This window comes from Dromaius novaehollandiae, chromosome 1 (genome assembly GCF_036370855.1).
Source record: "Dromaius novaehollandiae isolate bDroNov1 chromosome 1, bDroNov1.hap1, whole genome shotgun sequence".
Lineage (NCBI taxonomy): Eukaryota > Metazoa > Chordata > Aves > Casuariiformes > Dromaiidae > Dromaius > Dromaius novaehollandiae.
The window spans coordinates 116,875,155-116,893,624 of record NC_088098.1 but is presented as its reverse complement, the minus strand read 5'-3'; the positions used below and the strand labels follow the sequence as shown (position 1 = coordinate 116,893,624).

Sequence of the window (18,470 nt, the reverse complement as noted above, 5' to 3'; positions counted from 1 at the left end):
AAACGCACCTAAGCGGTGCTTAAACGCATGCCGCCATTACGCCGCTGCGCTTGGCAGCAGCACGCGTCTTCCCGGGCCGCCTAAATTACAGGGTCTGAGTCTGCTAGTTTCGACGGCTAATAATTCAAGCCCGTCACCCCGGCGAAGCCTCCCCCCGCCCCCGTGCGGGAGCTGTGCGTGAGGGACGAGTTTCCCGATTTCCTCTGGGTTTGGGCGATTCCCCCCTTATTTCTCATGAACCCGCCAGGCCGTTGCCCCGAGCTGCTCCCGGGCGCTGGCCCTTTAAGAGCCCCGGTGACGACAGCCGCTCGCTAGCGGAGGGGCCGGAAGCGGAAGCGCCCGCGCGCTGGAGAGCAGCGCCGGGTGGGAGACGCCGTTGCTGGCGGCTCCGGCGGGGAGGCGGCGCGGCGGGTGCGCGAAAGGCCCCGAGGCGCTGAGGCGGGCGGCGTCGTGCCCAGACGGGGTCCGGGAAGCGCCGGGCGCGGCCCGTCCCCGCCGCTTCTCCCCTTTAACGGCCGGTATCCAGGGACGCGGAGTCGTTGCTGTGGGGGAAGGGGTGCCGTCCCACGCAGCCGCAGAGCGGTGTTGCCGCCGCCAGTCCCGGGCGGCGCCATGGTGAGGCTGCACGTGAAGCGCGGCGACCAGAGCCAGTTCCTGCTGGAGGCCGCCGGCAGCGACCGCCTCGCCGACTTGGCGCCGCTCGTCGCCCGCATCTACAATGGCAGGTTGAAGGTGCAGCGCCTCTGCTCAGGTACCGGCCGAGGCCCCGGTTAACGGCAAGCGAGCCTTCCTCGCCTGAGCTGAAGAGCGCAGTGACTCGCAAAGCCACCCCCAAACCTTGCGTGAAGTCCCACCTCCTGCTTTTTTAGTGTCCCGTAGCTCACTAGTAGGAGTGGGCTCTGGGCTTCCCACAATGCATGACTGAGGGGTCATCTACTGCGTGGCTGAGCTGCAGGGTGTCCTTTCCCAATGTGGCTGTATAAATCCTTCATGAGTAGAAACATAACCAATGTGCAAACAAAATTCCGGTGTTGCCTTGCATGTGGTCAGTGCCAGGCAGCCATTGTCCAGTGGTGGTACCTACCAGATGCGTCTGAATTAGTGTTTTAGTTCAAATCATGAGTGTGCTTTTGGAGACTGTTTCTCTGTTGTCCTCACAGATCATGCTTTAGTCTGCATTGTGAATCAGTCTGGGAATGCATAAACTCTATTGTCTCCACATGAGACTCTCCTGAAGGATGCAGTCCCTCTCCACCTGATGTCCTCCAACCACCACTGCGTGTTCAGTGCATGAGGCTAGACCTCAGGCTAATCTGAAATAAAAAATCACAATACATAGATAATGCGGACATCAGGTGTTCAGCACTGACTCTTTCTTTCTGCAGATCTGCCACAGTACTTGCTAATGTAGTCTTAGCCTTTTTGTTCTTACGCGTGTGCCTATTCCTGGCCGCAGGATCAAATTGACCATTTCTTTGGATGTCTCCTTCTGTTGCGAGACTGATGTGCTTTTATTCATGAGATGGTGGTAAAGAGGCTGCAGGGCCTTGAGGGAGAGGATGTTATGCTGTGGGCTGACAGCTGGATAAATTGTTCTGGAGGAAAGTAGCGACTGTAACCTGTAAGCCAGGTATCAGATGCTGCGGTCGAGGCAAAGGGGCAGCCATTTGCTGTTGTTTCTGATGTGCCTGACCAAACTGCATCCAAACACTGTTTTTGCTGGCTAGACTATGTGTTGGTAACCAGTATTTACACCTCTCTCTGTTTGTTGTCTCAGCTAGAGCTACCCAGTACAGTTGTTTCGTTATCAAATGTAAATTAGTATGGAGACTTCTGCTTATTCCATGCTTGGTGTGACTGACTCTTTGGGTCTGATGTGGTACTGAGAAAGCTGCAGGTAGTCCAGATACGTGTTCTCTCTGCTGTGAAAAAGTTGATTACTGTGTAACAATAAAATGTTTTTCCATTTTAAAGAAATTATTTTTCCAAACTACTTAGAAATATGTAGCCAGCCAAAGCTGGCTAATGAAGTACCAGTAAGAAAAGGTTTATGGCCAGCAAGTATCATCTAGGTTTGCATTCCTCCGTTGTTTCACAGGTTACATTGTTTCACATATTACCGCAATTTGTAGGTTTTATATTACAGCATGTATATATAGTCCTTATTTATTTTATTTACATAGATCTTTAAAAACTGAAACTCAGCAATAAGGTTTGCCTGCTTCTATATAATTTGAAAGGTTTTTGTAAATGGTATGTTGTCATAACACAGATTTTTAATCTTGTGTTCTAAACACTTTTAAGACATGGAGGAGCTGGCAGAGCATGGGATTTTCTTGCCTCCCAATATGCAAGGGCTGACAGATGAACAAATTGAAGAACTGAAATTAAAGGATGAATGGGCAGAAAAATGCATGCCAAGTGGTGGAAGTGTCTTTAAAAAGGATGAAATGGGACGGAGGAATGGACATGGTAAATAGAGCACAAATAAATGTTTCTTTCCCTGCAAGATAAATAATATATGATATCATGAGGAACACGATAACCATAGTTCTCAACCTTTCTTTTTTACTTCACTGTCCTGGCAAAAGAGAAAACCAAGTAAATACTAAATGAACAGTTCATACCAGGCCATCATGTTAGCAAACCCATATTTATTTGCTATTATTGTAAAAATCATCCTATCAATAAATGATTTTAAAGGCATTTATAGGCCTGTTGAGTAGCAGCTGTGTAAGGAGAGTGTTTTTGCAAGAATTCAGCTAAACTATCAGTGAGACTTGAGTATTATAAAGTTTTCTGTCTTGGATTAGAACCTGGTATAATGTTGGTTTAAAAGCCTAAATAGTATTATCTCTCTTCAGCACATATGCTAGTTTATGCTAGTTAACTTTACAACCATAATATTTGGAAGTAAACTCCAAAAATAAGCAAGTAAATATCAGAAGCAAAGTTGACTGTTTCACCATAATTTATTCTCCCCATTTGTAAATGCATGCTTGTGTAATATTTTTCTCCAGAATCTCCAAACTACCATCAGTGAACTGGTTGTTTTTCTAATATTTCTTCTTTTCCTCATTCATTGCGACTCTGACTTCCTGAACTCCCTCCTGTCTCTTTTATTTCTGCTCAGCATACTTCTGCCAAGTGCTTTTGCCGTAGTACTTGGTATGTGTATCAAGCACCACCACCAGTTTAGAGTCGAGAGCATGAGGGCCAAGAGTACAAAACAGACCGTGACTGCTGTCTTGCTCCTGTGCTCCCGGCACCACGACAGCACTTGTTGGGTCAGGCAGCTCTTTAGACTTGGACTGCAGGGTAGTTCAATGAAGGTGCAATCTGTGTATGATTTTGTTAGTCTTAGCCTGGCGTACATAAACAGCTTATTCCACGTGTCTTACTTGAGGGAAAATAATTTTCCTAACACAAAACACTATCCAGTTAAATTTAAGCCCTTGCTGAACTATATTAAGAGCTTATAATATAACTAAAAGTTTTCCTTCCTAACTGTGTTCTCAGGAGTAGTCAAATCTCTCTCACGCATAGCCATGCAGACAAAGCCTGGCTTGGGGCAGGCAATTGGCAGGAGAATTTTGGTCAAAGTTTGGTAGAGCTGTAAGCTTAACGTAGGGCCTTACAGTAAAAATTTGCAAGCATTTTAGCATAAGGATAGTACCACTTTTACCTATAGTTGTGCTCTGACATTTATTTGTTAGTGGATAGAAGTAGGTAATTATGCTATAAAGTGTGTATTATATTTGTGAAACTGCATCTGCTGTGTAGACTGAGATTTTAGTTATGAAAAAGTCAGAAAACTCCAACCTGTTTTCCGGTCTCACAGCACATCTGCCAGTGCTGCCCACAATAGTCATAGGTATAGCATGGGGAAGAGAATCTTGTTTTAGGCTGTGGCATGAAATTATGGCCATTGCCTTTTATTACTAGTATTTTTGTCTCAAATGAAGTTCTAAACACCAATCAAATGTCTTCACGGAAAGATAAATGTACCTATCCCATGAGAAATATTATTTTGCTTCTTAGACTAGTAAGCAATACAGTAATGAACTATGAGACTAGTAAATTGACTGCAACTTAGTAGTGCATCTGTTGTTTGTGATTTAATAGCGTTTAATTTGCTTATAGTGGACAATAACCTGGACAGGTTGTTTGCTCTGATTTTATGCCAAATAATGTTAATGTAGACCATTGAACACACATGTCTTATTTTTAGCTCCAAATGAAAAAATGCAGCAAGTTATAAGAAAGACAATAGAGGAAGCTAAGGCATTAATCTCTAAGGTAAGTTTCCTGAAGCAGCATGTGGTATGCGAAACTTTTTAAATAGGTGCTATGTAGTTGGGCTGCTTAAGAAAAAATAGACTTTTTTCAGTGCCAAGAGTAAGAGTTTTGAAAAATGTCATGAAGTGATGTAAATAGTCTAATAAGAAGTGTGACAATTCTGTTAATCATTTTCTTAATGGCTTTTGGCAAGCTGGTTCAACAAGTTAAAGAATCAGGTATTAAATCCCAAGCAAGTGCTGGCAGCCTAGACCGCACTAAATGATTAAATTGCATTTAATTTTATCCACACATTCTTAATTTGCTATTGATGCATTTTTTTAAGTGAATGCTTGTCAGATTTTCTAGTGAAAAATTAACTACATTCTGTGATATCCTTGGAATCAGATGCCTTTCGCTCATTAACACAGTCTTTGAGTTTTATGTGTAATTAATTGAAGAATGTCTTCTAATCTCTTAGGCTGGGTCTTGGTCTTGTAAGCACTTGGATGCCTGCTGAGTCTCAACGAGTTTTTGTGCTTAAAGATAAGCATGAGGGGATGCCCTGATGGGACTGTGGTCTAAACTATTGAACTTTATCAAATATTCAGATATTCTGTATTGTGTCTCAGCTTTCATATGAGTTTGAAGCACAAATGAAATTTTTATTATAAATTTGTGCTTTCCTTTAAACCTTTGTAAGTCATTGTTTTTCTCCCATCCCTATAGGGAATCTGAGAATTTGTTTGTGGAACTTTAAAGCAGCTTTGAACTAGGTGTACAAATAGCTAAAGTTACAGAATTTTTGCTCTTGCCCATGCAGTTAAATTGATCTTCTTGACAGTGTCATCGCTGATATCAGTATTGTATCAGTCATTTGGAGTGAGCTGCTCAGGTCCCCAAAGGCCTTGTGGTTCTGTTGGAGGCAAGCAGAGAAGCTGCCCTGTCACCTGGCAGTGCTTCCAGTGTGCTGAGCTGCAGCACACCTTCTCTGAATTTTGGCAGGATTTCAGCCAAACTGTTCTGAGCTGTGGCAAAATATGCATAAAATGAGAGATGTTTCAGATTACATCTTTTGGACTTGAAAGATTTTTTCCAGATAGACTTTTTTTTTCTGTTGGATTGTAACTGACCAACTCTTTTTCTAAATATAGAGAAATTAAGAATATATAGTTTTATTTATTGAGGAAAAAAAATCCTGCAGATTTGGTCTCCACTTTTCAGGTTTGCCTGGTTCAAACTTACAATTAATACCATGCTGTCATTTACGCTATAAAATTGCTACACTGCATGCCCATTCACTCCAGAAATTGCTGCAGCTCACTGGTGAATGAAATTAAAAGATAGTTTGTGAAGTGGCTTTGGCAAGTCCTATTGTGTGAGAGCTGGACAAGTGTTTCTGTTGTTGATTGCTGCACATATTTAAGTAAATGCCTAGAAATATGATCACCTCACTCTGAGGGTTAGTTAGTTTTCAAAGCAAAGGGGTCATTTTTATAGTGATGAAAATGGAGAAATGCCTATATATTAGGAAGAAAATGGATCATCTGAAGTTTAGACACCTATTGTACTTCCCAGTTAACTAGTTTCATAATGTCCACAAGGAGGCAACATTCTCTTAGTCACTTTTTCTTTTATAAACCTTGCTATTAAAATATTAGAATTGTTAAATCCATAAGCAAAAAGTTTTAATAATCCTCCTCTAGCTGCATCTTGTTTTCCTCTATCTGTTGCAGTATGGTTTGGAATGATCTCAAGTGTATTAGATCTTAAAGATTTCTGTGTGAGCCATGCTTTACTCTTTTGCTCATGTGTGCTCTATTTTTCACTTAAGTCTCAGGCTTGTGGCCCCTTCTGTAGCCCTCACTTGAATTCGACTGTTTTGTATCCTGCTTGTAAATCACGAGTACTTGGAACAGAAGATTCCCCATGCAGTTTCCACAGTCATATGTGTACTTGTTTGAATGCCTGTATTCCACAGACGTTTGCTACTAAATGCTGCCTGCAGAATTTAATGGATATTTGAGATCTCTTTTTTTTGCCATTGCAAGCAAATTAAATAGTGGAGGGTGGTGGTGGAGGGGAGTGTTTTGGTGTATTCAGAAATCAGTATTCACAATATTTTTTGTGCAGCCAGTTAGCTTGCTCAAATATCCCACTGATGAAATTTTGAACAGACTGCAAAGCAGTCTCTTTCTTTGTATTCTTTTAAATTTAACAACAATCTCTGCTTGTATTTCAGAAACAAGTTCAGGCCAATGTGTGTGTTAATATGGAGATGGTGAAAGATGCATTGGACCAGCTCCGAGGGGCTGTGATGATTGTGTATCCAATGGGATTGCCTCCATATGATCCAGTTAGGATGGAGTTTGAAGATAAAGAAGACTTGTCAGGAACTCATGTATGTTATATGTGGTTTGTATCTGGGTTACATTTATGCTACTCTGTTCTCCATTTTAGCAGTTCAGGTTACTTGTTTTCATGTGAGTGACTAATTTTGTTTAATGTCTTTGCTTGATAGAGTAAAAAAAAAAAAGGCATCAATAGCTTAACTAAAAATGAGATAAATGAAGTTTGTTTCCAATGTTCCATACAAAATTTGAGTTCAGGTAAATATGGGACACACTGTAAATAGATTGTATTTTCTTTTAACATTGAGAATTTATTGCCCAAAGAATTTCTGTTACATCAAGGTTGAATGGAACATTGTAATGAGGGAACCAAAATGCTATAGTTTGATATGAGGAGAAAGATGTAACAAAGTATAGCGTAAAATCAGGTGAATCGCATTGCCATTCCAGGAAGATTTTCCCATAAAATTTTTCTTTTTTTTTAATAACGCATGTATTTCCGCCCCCTTTCACCTTGTGTATTTGTTTGTCACAGGCTGGACTTGACATTATAAAAGAATCAGAAGTGCAATTATGGTGGGCAGCCAAGGAATTGAAAGAAACAAAATTGCTCTCTGACTATGTAGGCAAAAATGAGAAAACAACTATCATTGTCAAGATACAGGAAGTAAGTACTGCTGGAAGTTTTCTTTACACGTTATTCATCCTTGGCTATCTAGTTCTCTAGGGAAGAGAATTGGCAGTGGGTGTATGAAATGAATTAGACTAGTTGCAGCTTGAGTGTCTTAAAACTGTACACCTATTTGAAGTTTTTAATTTAGTATATTTTAAGTATTTTTATTAATTCCTTTGCCCATCAGTTACGTACTGTAATTGTTATTACTTGCTCCATAGTACTTTTGTAAAGTACAGCAAAGACATCCAAATGAAGATTTAAAAATACACTAAATACAGCCAGTCAAAACCTTGACCAGCTCTCAACTGCTTCTCAGTATCCACAGCAACTGAACAGACCCATTCATTCAATATATGCTGTTTTTCTGGTTGTCTTTGTGAATGTTTATTTGGTTTTTTTCCTCTCTGCCTTTTGTCCTTTAAAAATCAGTTTTAATGCTTTGTGTATATGAGGTGTGGATTCTTCCCCCCTTTAATGTCTGTTCTTTGTCTGAAAGAAAGTGTCTGTATATCAGCGATTTCCTGCCTGTGAGGTACTGCGTCTTCCTGATCGCGTGTCCTCAGACTGTCTCCTTTGCCTTGGAAGTGTGGACATGTATCTTCCAGAGGATACATATTGTGAAAGAGTTCAGTGGGAGCTCCCTGGGAGCTAGAAGGGAAAACAAGCTACTGGGGCTGTGCCACATGCTTGTCCTGTTGGCTGCACCCAAAGTTATCAGCTGAACTCTTCAAAGCAGTCAGACCGTCCAGTCATCAAAGGTGATGAAACAGATGAGACCTTCTGTATGAACTGTGAATACAGGCCTGAGCCATCCTCCCTAGTAATAAGCAAAAATGCCACAAAAACCTCCTCGTGCTTCTCAGCTTATACACCTCTGATGCTTTAGCAAAAGCCAGTCATTAAGCGTACACTGGCATCTGATGCAGCAATGATCGTATTCTTGCAACATCAGAATTAAGTACTAAATTATTTTGATTGATCATTATTTTTTGGATAAAGTGATGTTGTAGTAAGTATGCAGTTCTTCTGTTCGGCTCTAGTGAGAATGCTATACGCAGTGACCTCATGATGAAGGGAAGAATGTTTGTTTTTTAACTCGCTTTCAGAGCATTGTCAGAAAGTATTTCCGCATATTCACCCTGCTCTTATAAGTAGTTGCATTCAAGAGGTGCATTTGAGAATGTCAGATGCCTCAGAGAGTACTTATCCATAGCTCAGAATTACTCTAGAGCTGCATTTCACTTCCATGTCAGCGAGAGCTGCTCTGCCACAGCAAGCATTAATGGCCACAGCAGGTCTTATTATCTGCAAGTGTCTGTAACAGAATTCCTTGAAGCTAAATCAAGAGGCTTACATGTTTGTCATTTATCAGAGCGGAACTGTTTTCTCTTTCATATCAGGGTGACTGAAAACTTGTGTGACTACACAACATCCATTGAAATATAGGCTCCCTGGAAAGTTGTCTTACAGTTTAATTAGTTTATGGTCCCCTTCAGAGAATGCAAAGTAGTACAGTGTTTCTCTGCCTCTTATCTGATGATGGATGCCTGCATTCTTGGGTTGGAGAGCTAATTTAGACCACCTCAGAACCTTTTTGTTCCAGAAAGGATTCATCATCCCCATTTAAACTGTTCTGTTTGCCATTGTTGACAATAGCTGTCATCAGCTTTTTTCTGCTGTATGCATCATTTCTTCCATGAGGACAGTTGCCTTGGGAAAAAAAAAGTTCCTTTATTTGTAGTAACTATACTGTTTTGTGACTGTCCTCCTTCCTGGCTTTACAATGCCTTATGCCATCTAGTGTACATATTGGCAGAGAAGTTAAAGATGGATGAGCCTATCCTGAGGCAGCTGTAGAGGCCATAAAGGTGAGAGATTTGCAATGTCTTTTAGAGCAGAAGTTTAAGTAAAACAGGCTTAATAATCCTGTCTGCTGCTCCTATTGATGTCCGCAAAACTAACAGAATGACTGAGATGCTAAGATGAAAGAATAATTCTCACTTGAATGTGGCAGAGGTTTCTTAACATTGATTTTCTTGTCCTGCAGGACCTTGTTAAGTTTGAGAAGTGTTGTTGTCTGAAGAAAGATTTTGCTATCTTTGTATAGCAGCTTCTCATATTCTTCCTTGTGTTGCAAATGTCATCACAAATGAAGTTTACTGTTCCTCTTTCAGAAGGGGCAAGGAGCTCCAGGACGTGAGCCTGTAATCAGTCACGAAGAGCAAAAACAGATGATGCTGTATTACTACAAAAAGCAGGAGGAACTTAAGGTAACAGTGCCTTTTTATTGTGCTTGTGATACAGCTTTCGCACGTTAAGCGCAGGTTACATTCGTTGCTGACTTCTTAACCTATTGGTTCTGTTTACAGAAACTAGAAGAGGATGATGACGACTCGTTTCTAGATGCTGAGTGGGCAGATAACCATGCTTTGAAAAGACAGTTTCATGGTGTGAAAGACATCAAATGGGGGCCAAGATGAAGCTCTGGAAACACCTTTTTGTGTCCTTAAGCTGTTTGATTGATACACTTGTTTGCAAAGAGGAGTTGTGTTAGTGTGCAGTAGATTCTTCTGACAAAAGCTGAAATTGTTATTTCCCTAGCGGACATCTGTTTCAGCCTGTTTTCCAATAAGTGTTTACATTTCTATGTAACTGTAGCAGCACTAGTCTCTGCAAAAAAAGAAATCAACCGTGTTATAGAGTTCATTATTTTTATTAGAAACTTGTAATTTTAATATTGAAATATTAAACTATTTCCTAACTAATATATCTAATAAATATGCACTAGAATGTTGAATACTGTTCTGAGTGGTCTTTATGCTTTCTTGACTCTTGTATTTCTTTCAGACAGTATGGTCTGTTGAAGTTAATGTTTTTCATAAGAGTCAGTTTTCCCAGGCTAATCCAGTGCAAATTCAGTGACTTTTTCAAATCTTCTTGCTTGTATTTTAACATAGCTAATTTTAAACCATCGTTTTTAAATGAATTGAACTCCTCACAATTGTTTAAACAAAGTATTTTGTGAAAATGCTGTGAAAATATTGATGAAATTTTTTTCTAGGATACTTTTATTCTTTGATTCTAGTTTCCTTTGACATTGCAAGCCAACCTACTAAGCTCAGTCAGTTGAACAAGCTATTAGTCATGATGCTTTTATATAGAGATTGACAGAAATCTATTTACAAAAGTAAGCATCACTTGCAAATGGATTGGATACAATGAAAACAAGTTTAATAGGGCAAGATCTTTAACATTAAAATACTTCTAAGATTATAATTGGATTAGAAGTATTTTGTTTATAGTGAATTGGTATGTTTTAATGGGAAAATCTATATAATTTATTACAGTGTGTTTCCAGTATATGCTGTTTTCAATATGTATTTGATGTTTAAGATTCTGCTAACGTTTTTAGAATGCATCACCAATCAATTCTGGGTTCAAGAGTAACAAAGGAAATTCTAGTAGACTTGAAGCAAGTGTTGTCCTTGTTTTTTGAAGGGAGGATTCTGATTTGGGATACTTTAATGACTAAGAGTGAATTCTGGTGGAAAATTAATCTCTAAAAAGAAGTTCCCTAAGATTTACATGTTTCAACCTAAAGGAGATGCTTCTTTGGGGAGGTAGGTGTGTGCGGTCAGCAGTAGTAGCACGGTGGAAAGGCAAGGTGCCCTGAAAATTATGCATGAGAGTAAGCTGTGTGTTTTAAAGAACTGAACCCATACTCGGCTATGGGCTCTTGTACTCAGCAACCAAAGTGGTGTCTTCGTTCACAGCCCAAAGCAGTTATCCTGGGGCAGCAAGGGAGCCAGAAAACTAGAAATACATAATTTCTTGATTTTGCTGGCACTGCAACCCACAGTGGTATGGTGAATGCTCTTGATCTGTAACTACAATTGGCAGCAGTCAGAGAAATCATGATAAAATTGTAAATGTCACAGATTTATTTTAAGTCATTAGGCAACCTAGTTCCAGCACATGATCAGTCCTACCAGTTATGAGAGGCTCAGGTTGCCAGAGGTGTTGCTGTGGCTTTTAAAGGAGCTTCTACAGATGTAAAAACTTCTCCCTCTTCTTTCCCTCTAAATTGTGATGCCCTCTTTAGTTGGTTTCACATGTATGTGTGTGAATATTGTCTGAGAGCCCAAACTTCAAAAACAATTCTGCCTTGAGAGTTTGGTTTTTTTGTTTTTTTTTTCCTGTTTGGGTAGTGTTTTTATATATATATGTATGTATATATGTGTGTGTATACTTTAAAAATCAAATGACTCTATTTATAGATTAATAATTTACAGTTGTTGCAAATTTGTTTTTCTTCCCTTTCTAATGGTGTTTTAGGATATTTATGTGGTTTTGGCAGGCACAAAAAATGTAGCTCTGTTTATAATTTTTTCAAGCAAGTTGTTTAGAAGCCCGGCATATTTTGTATCCAGTAGAGAGTTAAAAAGTGGAGGTTCCTAAACTCATTTCCTCTAAGGACACTTTGGTTTCCTATACTTCCTTGTGATAACACTTCCCCTCCCCAAAATCTCATCTTTTTTTTGTATAAGAAACAGGCTGAGGAGAGCCAGCAGTGCCATATTCTGTTTTTTTGTCCCACCACCTTTGCAGAGCTGATGCCTGGCGGTGGGGCAGCACCCTGTGCCACAGGCTGCTGTCTGCATCCACGGGGCCTGTCCTGCCAAGCTGACAGGGAGATGACCAGGAGACAGACTGCTCCGTAACCTACCAGCTCTGGAGATCCCACTCAGGGATCTCATGTTACAACATGACCTTTCCTAATGGTAGTTATTTATTAGCATTTATGCACTCGAGAATACGTTCCTAGAGTGGGTAGTTATCCGTCTGCTCCTCTTAGTTTGAAAATAACTTTTTTTAGTTACTTTGTCATAACTGCGTGGAGATTAGTATCCTTGGCAGGAAGTATCCCAGATGTTTTGGATCAGTTATAATGAATGCTTGAAAATATCAAACTGAATCCCTCTTACAAATAGAGCTTTCATCTTAAATTAATATTATTCTGAAGAGTTTGTTCAGCGGGCTCCCAGGCCCATAAATAACTGAAGTCATTGTTGGCTTTTAGCCATTTGATTTAATGTCCTTGATACCATGAAAAGTATTCAACAGCAGAGGAGACAAAATGAAAATAACATGCAGTGAAGTATCTATCCTCCTTGCATTTTGTCATTTAAACTCAATTGCACATCTACAATTGCAAGCAACTAGTTTGCCATGACATAACTATAAATGTTGCTAGTGGTCTTCCCCCAGCAGAGTTCTCTGTGCAGCTGGCATACTCATCAAAGGAGCCTAAGAAGTTTTATTATATTTCCAAGGCTTGCTGAGAGTTACTGTTTCAGTGAAAAAGATGCTTTTAATTGCCATTATATAAAAGATTATGAGGGGGGCATTAGAATTAGGAGCCTTTGATTATGATGCTTATAATTTTGTCATTTCCTGTTTAGAAGTGAAGAAAAAGTGAGCATAGGAAATAACTAACAGATAAGAAACTACTAGCCCTGATTAACTGAGTGAGCTGAGGAAAAAAATCCAGAGCATCAGTGCTCTTCTGAGTACTCACAGCAGCAGGGGCAACTGTAGATCTGCTGGATTCATTTGTTTTGACTGAAATAGAATGAGCTTTTCTGGCAAAAGATGAAAGAGGGCTAGAACAAAGCACAAGCCTACAGATATTTAAATATCTACTTTAAAGAAGTTGAGAATTATGAGATATGAATGCTACACTTAGGTTTGCTAATTTGTGAAAGCACTTTATCTTCTAAACTATTTATTCCTGGAAGTTTGATAGCTGACGTGCCCTTCTGGAGGGGAAAATGAGCTTTCTATCAAAGGACACATACAAGAGAACTTTGCAGAGATGTTTATTTTGTGGCCGTATCGCCGTTCTGATTAATGGAAATTTATATGGGGTTGGCAATGTAATTAGCCTGTAACATACTGTTGAGGTTTCTGTGAAAAGGAATATTTTGGTGTAAGCCAAAACAAGGAACAGGAACTTTGTGCTAGGTGGACTAAACATGAGAAATGCCTGCGGCAGGAGCCACAGAGCACAGCTAGTGCGGGGACGGCTGGCGACCAGCGTGCCTGGGAGCAGCGGGGATTGCTCTCGCATGGCTCTCCTCCTTGAAGGTGGACTGCACTCCCCGAAGGTGGGGGCAGATGCTGCCCAGCAGAGCTCTACTCTGCCTTCAGAAATGAAGTAGTTTCACACAGCGTCTACTCCCCCCGCCAGTGAACTGTTTTGATTTTTATAAACATTTTCTTGTTTGATTTTACTGCATGAGGGTAATGGACAAAACCAACTAGGGAATTGGAATTTGGCTCTCGTAGTGGAAAGTCTTACAGTAGGGTGAGTCTGATATATGCAGTGCATTTTAAAATAATCCAGTTGCATTTTTTTGTTTATTTTTCTTCTTTATTTTCCCACTACGTTTCCTGCTTCTCCGCCCCACAAACAGTGGTCAGTTTTCCTAATGACATAAAGGGACTGTGGTCTGCTCTATCAGGGAAGGTCTCCGTGGTGGCAACTGCTGCTGCAGAGGTAACCCAGGCAGGGATGCGAGTACTGGTGTGGAGGGAGGAGCAGGGCCCACGGGTGCAGGGAGCTGGGGAGCCGCTGCTTTCTGCAGCGTTGACATCTTGCCTGCCTGTAATTCTTATCCCTGTTCAGGTCTGATAACTGCAGGAACCAAGAGCCCAGTGCTGTGCGACCTGGGGGGTGCCTGTTGCTGCCTCACAGCTCCTGCGGGGCCAGGAAGGATGAGGACACCCCGCCATGGCGGGCAGCAAGATCTCCCTGCCAGGAGAGGTGGGGTTTCTCAGCCGCCAAGGACCTCCTGGCTCTGTGCACTCTGGCCTGGTGGTCGTGGAGGAAGACACAACTCATGACCTGATGGCTCCAGGGCCGGCCTTCCTCTCGGTGGCCATGCCGTGTGTTATCAGTGCAGGGGCCAACAGGCGTCAAGAGCAGGAACTCGCACCTTTAGCCCAGCTTTTCCTGTCCTCACCCCTATTCTCTGCACACTGGGTGACGGAAGTGGCCTACAGTGTTAGCAGAGAGCCCCGAAACTCCAGGCACACGCGTGTGTGTACGTGCGCACACGCTGGGAGGTGTTATCGCGCCTTTTGCAGAAACTACCTGCCAGCCAGTTTCAAGGACTGTGCTTGTCCCCATAGTGTGCTAAAGTGAGTACGTACTGTACAGCAGCTAAAACAGTTTTGCATTTAGGATGAGGAAGTTTATAGCAAAAATAGGAAATTTGGCACTTCCTTAAGGGAAAAAAAAAAAGCAATTATTGTTTTATTCCAAGGATTATGTTTATGAGAGCAACTCTCAATAAAGGCTGAGTAATAAAGCCAAGTATGATTACATATTTATAATGTTGCAGATAACATTATTTGTAGGTCTCCCCCCCCCCCCCCCCCCCCCGCCCCAAATAACCAGCGTATAGCTGCCATTCGTGTTACTGCTTCAGGATCTGTGGGCACCACTGTGTAAGCGGTGTGGTATTTCCTACCACCCATTCTTTGTTTCTTGCTTGAGCAATAGTTGGTGCAGTTTAAGGATTCAATCCATAATTTTCCATAGTGCAGTGATCAGTCATGATCTTGGAGCGCGGTTTCTTCCTGCCTCAACAATGCCCTGCTGTCTCGTCCAGAAGAGGACATTCAATGTCTTTCCTGATGAGAGATTTTTTTTAGAAAATCCATTTTAAGTTTTTGCTAATGACAGATGGAACGGTAATGAACTTGCAACGTGATCAAAAGGCTTCAAACTGCAGTTATTGCAACTCTGATCACTGTCTTTCAATTGTGATTAGAGCTAGTGATAGAATCATAAGATAATTTAGGTTGCAAGGACCTCTTGAGGTCCTCTGGTCCTTCCACGCACTCAAAGCAGAGTGCAGTTCTCAATTAGATCCAACTTCAAAATTAGATCAGGTTGTTCAGTGTCCTGATTTCAAAAAGAAGAAAAACAGTTCTCTTGTCATTGGACGTAACAAAATTTTATATGGATTTTTATTTCACAGCTGATTGACCCTAGAAGAAGACCTTGAGCTCCAATTGAAGCTTGCAAACTATTTCACTATCTTGGGAAGAGAATGACTGGGAATTACCGTGCTTTCTTTGAGGGCCCTTTCTTAGAACTGTTACGCTCTCAAAAAGTGAAATGCCTGATACAGAAATGCCTGGGGAGTTGTATAACTCTGGGTCAGTGTTTACCCATCTTCTAGGGACGCAGTTAATTCCATGCAGCCGTGGTTACTCTGTAACAGGAATTGTTAATAAATGTTCACTATTGCACTGACTCCTAAGCCATGTATTTGTCAGGTGCCCTGTGTGTCTGACGGCGTGTTCCCGGGACCAGACTCCTGCCAGTTTGTAACCAGGCTGCCAACAGAGCTGTTTGTAAAATCAAGGTGAGATTTGTCTCTTACTCTGAGAAACCAAAAATTCTACCATTTTCTGTGCTACTGAAAAAGTAGTTTTCTCTTGGTTCATAATAAGGTGCAGTGCTACAGAGCCAACTGCATGTTGGGTTTGGATTTTTTCCTCCAGAAATGAGAGCATGGGAACAGAAATCAGTCTCCTAATACTGAAGAAGAGCTCTTGAGGGCTTGATTTTCCAGGGGTCTATCCAAGTGCCCTGGCCAAAGCCAGCCGGTGCAGTGCCTAGGCCAGGCAAGGCTGTGAATGCAGAGGCTGAGCTGTGGCCCGTGGTGCTGGTGGGTCAGCAGAGCTCAGAGGGCTGGTGCAGGTCCCACCTTCCCTGCATCTGTGTCATTTAGGCTCCCTCAGCCAGCTTGAGGATACCTGTGCACAGCATGGCTGTACCTCTGATGGCCATGGGGGTGTAGGCTTGGGGTCAGCCCCTGCTCTGGGCTTGGTGCAGGATGACTGCTGGGGTGGCTGGTGGTGACCGCCCTCAGGCCAGCACGAGGTTGCACATGCTCTTCTCACAGCTGCTCTATTTGCTGTTATTCAGGAGCAAAAATGCAGGTACCCCTTAGCTACCGCATTCATACTCCATGTGCCAGCTGGCTGCAGGGAACTATATGTATTAGTGTGTTCATCCCTGGCTGTTGAGATGTTAATCATTATGTCTCATTTATATATATATCTACAAATATATGGGTGGCTGCTGAATTCATAGCATGATGCCAACCAACAGATGGGCTCTTCTGGATACAGATATGGAAAGCGCTGTGTGTTGTTGTGTGTTTCGGCAGACTGTAAGTGCAGCAGACCCATGCTGCAGACGTTGGCAGGGTCTCCATGTTATTTTTTGCTCCCAAGCTGGAATTCAGCCTTCTGGCACCCAAACTTGTGTATCCTCTGAGGAAAACGAGCACAGACCTTGCTGCTGCCTCAGCAGAGCCTTTGCAGAGCTCTGTCCAAAACTCTCTCGCAGGACTCGTTTACTTCAACAAGGTTCAGATGGGCTGAAGGAGCTTTGTGAGCTGAAGAAAACCCACAAAGTCCTGCCTTTATCGATTTCTGAACTCAGTGTTGTTCAACCATATGCCTTGCAAAAATAAGGATGCTTTCAGCCATTTACCTATTAAACTTTACAACATGCAGTTGAAGCCAACTGGATGGTTTCCATATCTATTTCCAGTCCTTCACCATTGCTCACACGCATATTGTTTTGCTTTCCCAGACTGCTTCAGGCCAGCTCCTGGGCATGGGGAAACCTCCTCGCTCACCCTTCACCATGCCAGCACCTTCTCTGTTGTCTCCTCCTTTGTGACCCCCCCACACACCTGGCACTGCTCTGCTGATCACCAGCTCTTCCTGCGAGAGAGCTGGAGTGAAGCTGTGCAGTGCTGGCTTCAGTGTCACACAAATGCGCGTGAGCAAAGTCTGATAAAGGGTGCCAGCATCAAAAGGATTTGTATGCAACTTCCTTCAAACACAGCCCGGGGATTTCTGATGATAAACTCTGGATTATTTGAAAGGCAGTGGTGGAGAATTAAAACAGAGCCGCAACACCGTTTGTTTACTGCTGTGCAGTAAGCTGAGGTGTTCAATGCCGCTCATATCGTTTTCAAACGCTTATGCCATTCCTACCACCCTGAAACCACTGGCTGCTTTCAAGCATGGGGAGCTAGCCAAATCACTTGCAAGCTCTCCTTTGAAATATTTTCTCCTTCAGTCGTTCTTCTGGGCAGCTGCATGGATTTTGGAGCTAAGGCTTCACCTTGTTGCTAGTCCTGAGCTGCCCTGTCCACGGTGTTGCTGCTGGCCTGCAGCACCCTCTGCAAATAGGTGCCATTAGGTTCCAGGCCTTTCACCTGGAAATGAAGTAGATACTGGCTACACTACTTCTGCTTCTCAATTTTGCAGCTTATAACCACTGATAACCAGCAAAAATTCACTTACTTCTTCGCCTTGCCCCTGTTAGGGTGGAACAGGCCTGCTGCTGGAATGAACACGGATCACTGTGCATGCTGTTTACATTTAATTGGCATATGTTGTGTTTTCCCATAAAATTGTAATTTGTCGGGTCTAGGGTCAGGTAAGTATGTTTCCCATTAGTTTTCTGTTTTCTTTGATGGATGCTTTTCCTGCTGAGGATACAACTTCAGAAAGATTGAATTAATTTGGTCTTAAATCTCAAGCTTTTTTTTTTCTTCCTTTTTTCATTCTAATGTTCATGCACGTGCAAACAGTGCAGTATCTGGGAACAAGATGAAACACTAAGTGATAACTTTCCCCAATTAGACGTGGAAGGTCTACAAAAAGGTCATACAAAAATGAATGAATTAGCAACCTGAGCTCAGAGTATAAACAATTTAATAAAGGGAATGTCTCCTGGGTGAATCTTGACCTACTGTCTTGAGCAAAAACAGCTCCCTGCCAGGTTACTCCTGATGCCTCTCAACATGGCTTTGTCACAGAGTTTGAAGGGGCATTTAAATAGGCACATGTTATTGATCTCATGTTTTCCTCCCCACAGTTCTCCAGATGCAATGCTGTATATTGTGAAACGGAGTCTTCTATGGGAGCTGCAGAAATGCTTTCGCTGCCTGCCGGCAGCCTGGGCATGTTACCAAAAGACAACTCTTCCCTGTTTAACAGCAAATTATCCACATGCTTCATGTTCCTTTTGGTGTCTTTAGCATTTCTATGGGGTAGGAAAATAC

The 18,470-nt window shown here is 42.0% G+C and overlaps 1 protein-coding gene across 2 annotated transcripts; it reads left to right on the top strand.

The window, feature by feature from the left end:
- Window positions 1–481: 481 nt before the first annotated feature.
- CFAP298 (cilia and flagella associated protein 298) lies at window positions 482–10,102 on the top strand. 2 transcript variants are annotated; one of them, XM_026103617.2, is made up of 7 exons: window positions 482–751; window positions 2,305–2,472; window positions 4,232–4,299; window positions 6,521–6,679; window positions 7,165–7,296; window positions 9,480–9,575; window positions 9,675–10,102. In XM_026103617.2, exons 1-7 carry the CDS (start codon window positions 613–615, stop codon window positions 9,783–9,785), a joined length of 873 nt encoding a protein of 290 aa, XP_025959402.1. In that variant the 5' UTR covers window positions 482–612; the 3' UTR covers window positions 9,786–10,102. The 2 variants fall into 2 exon arrangements, with proteins under 2 accessions (XP_025959402.1, XP_025959401.1); XM_026103616.2 differs by lacking the exon at window positions 2,305–2,472.
- The last annotated feature ends 8,368 nt before the right edge of the window (window positions 10,103–18,470 follow it).